At 33.4% G+C, this 6,506-nt stretch overlaps 1 protein-coding gene across 1 annotated transcript in view; it reads left to right on the plus strand.

The window, feature by feature from the left end:
- LOC130622780 (tuftelin-interacting protein 11-like) overlaps window positions 1–4,058 on the plus strand; it is a 28,643-nt gene extending 24,585 nt beyond the window's left edge. Inside the window, exons 19-25 of the mRNA XM_057438289.1 lie at window positions 990–1,095; window positions 1,460–1,607; window positions 1,679–1,737; window positions 1,859–1,961; window positions 2,089–2,125; window positions 3,058–3,123; window positions 3,366–4,058. Of these exons, the coding sequence (XP_057294272.1) occupies window positions 990–1,095; window positions 1,460–1,607; window positions 1,679–1,737; window positions 1,859–1,961; window positions 2,089–2,125; window positions 3,058–3,123; window positions 3,366–3,539 (693 nt within the window). The 3' untranslated portion in view covers window positions 3,540–4,058. The remainder of the gene's footprint in view (window positions 1–989; window positions 1,096–1,459; window positions 1,608–1,678; window positions 1,738–1,858; window positions 1,962–2,088; window positions 2,126–3,057; window positions 3,124–3,365) is intronic.
- Window positions 4,059–6,506: the final 2,448 nt, after the last annotated feature.

A 6,506-nucleotide genomic window follows, 5' to 3' on the forward strand; every position in this document is an offset into this window, starting at 1 on the left:
TGACGTTTATGTGTACAGCATGATGTAATTCGAACATGATAAAACCGCAACTATCTATGCTTTTGCGATATCATGCTTCTTTTTTTTTGCAAGCAAGTGTACTTTCGAAATCAGGCTGGCTTGAGTAGGCACACGTAATGCTTATTGGAGAAACAGATTAGGAACTTAAACGTTGCCTTGTGAACTATACGGATAAGATGAAATGTTTTTACTTTACAAAACATGGCTACAAAACTAAAGGTTTACACAAGACAATGTAGTGCTAAAAATTAACCCTAAATATACTGGGCACTTTTTGAGGCTTATAAATCTGGGGGTGGATTCTGCACAACTTTTAATAGACTTTTCCAAATACCATCAAACTCGGCACCTTATAGTATTTCATAAAATAAACAAAATGACAATCTTGAATTTATGCTTATGTCAACTCTTTTCCTGTGACGTCATCGGTAGCTTGACATTTGCCTAAAATACCACTATCTGCATAAAATTCAATTACTTTAGTTTTAGAACGAATTTTAACATTCTGTTTTGAGTTTCTAATGGCCAAACAAAAGTTATTTAACACATTTTCCAGTTTTTACATAATTCGCATTAAAAAAGGCCAAAGATTGCCCGAAAATCCGTTTTTTTCCGATTTTTGGTTTAAATCTGAAAAAAGTCAGGAAATCGAGATAATCATGTGTCTAAACTTCGCAGAATGGTTCCCTTTGATAAACTATACTTGAAGTTAAGGCTTAAAAGACTGTCTAATTAAAAACTCCATAGGAAAAAACACAGATTAAGACTGATCAATATGCTTAGCATACGTTTTAAATTTCCTCCGTCTAAGCCTAAATGTGCTTTAAAGAGTTAAAAAAATATGTGAATAGTTGTTTTGGTTCACCGTACTCTATAAAATACACGTCAAAATATTTTAGTAATAACGTAATAATTAGAAAAATTTAAATAAATAAAAAAACGTGTTTTTTAAGAGCTCTTTTTTTTAGGTCTTTACAAGAGGAAGTGTGGAAGCGTTCTTGTTAAGGAGCATTTATCCAAAGCTTGAGCAATGTATGATCGAGTTTAAAATCAATCCTCATCAACAGTTGTTAGGTAAGATTAGAAGAAAAGAAGAAGCATATGCAAAGTTTCTACTGTATCGGAGTCTTAGTGTTTAATTGGGGCAAATATTACCTTGCTTTTACCCACTCCCCTAATTATGCAAGATTTAAACTCAAACTACGCACGTTTTGATACAACGCACGTGGGCCTTAACCTTAAGTGGGCCTTAACCTTAGTTATCTTAAGGCAACTAACGAATGCGGAATTAATGTTTGAGAATAAACCCTGTATTTGCATACTCTAATAGTTTGGACAAAAGTGTGCTCTTTGAAGTGTGCTCGTTTGCAATTTCCTTATTCCCCATTTCGCACAATTTTCGAGGATCACCAACAGTTCCCACCTACCTTTTCTTTAGAACCATTTCACTGGGTTATGGCGTGGAAAGATATCATCAGTGTACACCATATGGTTAGCATACTGGATAAGCACTTTTTCCCGAAATGGCTGCAGGTATTAAGGTCCTGGCTTGGAAACTCTCCCAACTACGACGAGATTACAAAGTGGTGGGTTTAGTTTTTTAAGCACGCTGTCGCATAGATTATTTTCCTACTTTTTTTCCTATTTTTCCATCTAGGTATCTCGGCTGGAAGTCAATGTTTTCAGAAGAATTTGCAGACAATCCAACTATAAAAGGTATTGATTTTAACTGACCGCTTGTTTTATGTAAGATCTTGTTCAATTTAATTTCTCAGTCGCACACCTCCGCCTTAGCTGAACATCTATCCCTCTTAGGTGTTATTACATTGATTTTTAGAGCATTTCAATCGAGGTTTAACTCTAATGAATCAAGCAGTTAGTGGAACTCTCCAGCCTGGTGCTCGTGAGAATGTAGCTTACTTGACGAGTACTGAAAGAAGGTAAACCTTAATCATACCACTGATTATGGGCTTATATTGCTATGGTTACTTGTGCTTCCCATGTTAATATTAAATTTAGAACTTAATGGGTTTAAATCAATTTCTTATTGTGATGCGTTGCTTTTAGGCGAGAGGCTGAGCAGGCAGCAATGAAAGCAGAGAAGGTATTTTTTAGAATTGCTATGATGGCTTTTTGAAACAATCTCTACCTCAGTCCATCTGAATTTTCACTGGTTTTAGGCTGAATTTTATTGAAGTTGATTTTTAAATGTTCGCTGTCAAAATATATTAAACTTTTGTAGGAACGCGTGTGTAATGTCGGTTTTTATCAAAATATTCTTCGTTTAAAGATAGGCGCTCAATATGCTCAGTATCCATGATTATTTTGATTGGTTGCTGAAAATATATCCCCAGCAAATTCCTTAAAAGTTGACAGACGATCTTTTTAATTAAGAATATATTCTATAAAAATATTCAAGATGAAGTTAGACAAAAAGTTAATATATTATCATAAGAAAATATTGATCTTAAAATTTGTTTGCGTCAGATTATTGATGTAAAATGTATTTTTTCAGGATTTAAAGTATTTTTCCCGACAAAATCTAGTTGTTGGTCAGTTCAATTAGGCTGCTTAAACAACTTGTTACATCAGTTTTGCGTTCTCAGATCTTTCAATATTAACTATACTGAGAATATGCTAAGAATAATTAGGGTGATTTTTGTAAAAAGGTAAAATATTTATTCTTATATAAAAAAAGCGTGTGCCCAGATACTGAAAATTGGTAGCTGCACCTAAGAACGCTTATATGGAATGGAAGAAGGTGTTTACGCTACCTGAAAAGGAAAACAAGATTAGACAAAATTTCCGTTAGCGATAAACCCACAAATGTGTCTATCCATCCTTATTTAATTAATGTGGCCTAGCTAATGCACAACATACTTAAAGGGAGTCTGGAGGCAAATATGGTTTTCGTGCACTAAAAATTGCAGGATGAATATCGGATTCTACTAGCTGTATAAGTTGTTTCATAAAACTGAAAAGTTGCGTAAAAATGTTGAAAAAATTTTTTTCGTTATTTTTTTCTTGTATACACAGGCGCAAGTTTCTGCATCAGTTACTGGTGGAGTGCCGACAAGATTCAAAGATTTGGTTGAACAAGCAGTAAGTTGTGGTTTGCTTTACTTCTTTAAGTCTTCGCAAGAATTTCATATGGTATATTATATGTGAACCCGTAATCTTTTCTTGTCTTAGAGGATGTGTAAAGCGAGCTTGACAATTTTTATCTGCGCGTGTTCTGAAAAATTACCTTAGACATGCTACATAATATTTGCACTGCTTTATCTTTTCATTTTTTGTTTATTTTATGCAATTACTTACGTCATGTGTGTGTGTGTTTATCTTAGGCTGAAGACAACGGCATATTGTTCATTCCGCTTCCCAATAGACGTCACGAAGGCAAGACTGTGTATTCGTTCGGTAAATGTGTCATTTGTATTGACAGAGACGTTGTGTTTTATTCCTCTGAGGGAAATTGGAAACCGTCGTCTCTTCAAGACCTGTTACGGATGGCTAGATGATCATAAATTTACTGCTTGGCCGGATTATGAATTTAGCATAGAAGGGTGTGTTTCACTCTACTATCTTGATGTTGTGATCGTATGGCGCGCTATGGTGCGTTAAGTCAATACTTCGAATGCTATGGGTGCATAAATATCGGGGGCTTCTTTAATGTTGAACCATGAACAAAAACAATATAAAAATACAATAAACAATTAGTTTGCGTAGCTGTGAAATATAAGGGAGCGGAATTTAGATTGCTATAAACCTTTTAATTGTTCGTTTTGTGTAAAGAGTTGTTTTCAACCATCTGCTACTATTTAATAGCTTAGTGCAGACACAAAAAATGTAAAATCTTTATAATATTTTTGTGTGTATTGACGGGTCCTTGCCGATGTCAAAAGAAAATTGTCATCCACGGGTCATTGGTGACGTCATCAAAATTCAAATGATGAATCTTTGTTATTTCTTTTAGTTTAGTTTAGTTGATGTATTGTTAGGTCTAGCTGAAAAAAGTGTCATAGAACTTCTCGCGTGAATATTATGTTGATTTTATGCATAACAAGCCTGACGTTAAGCCTTTACATGTTAGGCGCCATCTTGCACGCTTGATGACGTCAGTAGTTTAAAAGTCTCGAAGCTGTGAAAACAAACGATAAAATTTATAGATTGTGTCTGCGTATGTATCAGAAATAAGGGTTAGGTTATTACCTCCATAGTTAAAAGAACATATATAAGGATGGCTTCAGAGATCCCAAACTTTAAAACATTTTAAAAACATTTATTGCTACCAAGAAGTGATTCAAAAATCATGTGACAATTTTCCTTCCAAATTTAAGTAAGAATTCCAGGTCATTTACTGAGTAATTTGGTGACTTTTCAGATTTTTGCTTAATTTTACAGGGTCTTAAATAAAGATTTTACCCTTATAAAGGGCGATTTGCAAGCCTTAAAAGTAGGAGTACAAGTAGTAGGAGTCCATTGCAATAGTTTTGGTAAACTTGACATTACAAAATTTTTAAGGTTTTTTTTCAAAAAAATAATCTAAAGCCAGAGCGTTCAAGGTCTCCTGGACACCCTATTCTAAACGTTTTATGTTCGGGAAAACATACCTCGGCTAGCCAAACACGTCTGTTTAATTCTGATACATTTTTTTATAAGAAACAGACAAACCTAAAATATTTAGTTTCGATTTTTTAATAAAAACAAGCGCGACTAATTATTATATTGCGGCAGTAATTTGCAGTGTCTTTTATAAGTATGTATCATGGGCCTCCTGTCTGTGACAATAATTTCAAAAATCCTCAATTAGCGCGAAATAATCTAAATCAGCTGTTTTTTAAATTCCTGGCAAAAAGGTTAAAAATTAATTTATAATTATCAAGAATATTTCTAAAGGAATTAGACACAGTTAATTAGTTTTTTAATTTTTTTCTTTCTCGAGATAAATCGCGTGCGTCATTACGACTGTGAGAATTTTTTGCAGACTCGATGAGTCAGTTTTGACTCATTTAATTACGAGACGACGTTCTCAATAAGGATTAATTTGTATGCTAAAGAATAACAAAGAAACGAGTTGCAACTTGTATTTTGAATTTCAATGAGTGGCCTACTCATAGGGGATAAGTCAATTACGAAAGATAATTCAAAACATGTGTTCAATTGCTACTTGAGAAAATTAATTGACTGTTGTGTTTGAAGCTTGAAATTCTTAACATCATTAAGAGATGAAAAATAAAGCAATTATGTTCTTCACTTCACATCAAAAAATTTTTTAAAAATAATTTCGCGTTAACGAAAATGTGTCTCCAATTCTGTTCATACAATTCGTAATGTAAGATGCAGCACGAAATCACACCCAAAAGCCGAGCCCGTTCTGGGGTGTCCATCTTTTTAATATCAAGGCTTGCTTTGTCAAGTAAAATAACCAGCTTTTAGCTTGCTCTGCCAGACAATCTTGTCCAAGATAAAAAAAGTATTTTAATTAAAAAAGCAAGAAAGATTTGAGATGCATCTCGCTGACAGTAAGGCGAAGTTTACAGTGCCATATGAAACTTTGATAAAATGTGAAATCTTAAGATTAATACGGCAAACAAATTAAAATAAAAGCAAAAGACAGATTGAAGTTTTACTTTCTCTTTTACTTTCAAACAAACAAACGTAGTAAAATACATTTTAAATGATTATTTTTCACATAATCTATTGTTGCGATTTTGCAAAACTTTTACATTGTAGGGCTAAGAATTTGAGAACAAAATAAGACCAATTTTCTGTCGTTCATATAAAAAAGTGTACTCGCCTTTTTTTTTAATTCATTTTCCCTATGTCGTGTCAAAAGCTCATTGCTTTGTGCACGCGCATAACAGATCTCTCTCCCAGTTGAGGGATAATTTATCCGCTTTGTGGTTTCTTTAACGGTTTCTTATCCGAATTTTACTATCGAAGAAGATTTATCAACTGGATAATCGTTTTGCTTATTGCTTTTGAAACTAGCCTAGCCGTTTCTACGATAGTTTTTGTGCTTAACAACTGTGCTAACTTTCGTCAAATAAAACTTCATTTGTTAATAGTTCGTTTACCCTTTAAAAATGTTATCAGGAGTAGAAAATAACTCTCATATTTTTTTTTTTTATAGACCCACATTTTTATTATCTGATATTTATTTAAAAGAAACAGAATTATAAGAATCAAGAATCTAGCAATGTCAGCCGCGAGAAAAGCAGAGCTATTGATGGCTTATTTTTTCACTAGCAGTTTAGAAGTAATATTTTTTTTTATTCTGCTATCTTCTTCTATCGATTTTAGATTTAAGCAGTAGTTAGGCACTTTTCTGTGACAGTGTGACAATGAATAGCAATGAATAGCGTAGCAACCTCTACGGGGCAGCCACCTAGTATATTTTTGCTGGCTCCGTTTTCGTTGCTTTTTAAATATTTTTAAAAAGACACTGATAAACATGGATTAATTCACTGCGTTGTAAAAATAAA

The sequence above is a fragment of the Hydractinia symbiolongicarpus genome, chromosome 12 (genome assembly GCF_029227915.1).
Source record: "Hydractinia symbiolongicarpus strain clone_291-10 chromosome 12, HSymV2.1, whole genome shotgun sequence".
NCBI lineage: Eukaryota > Metazoa > Cnidaria > Hydrozoa > Anthoathecata > Hydractiniidae > Hydractinia > Hydractinia symbiolongicarpus.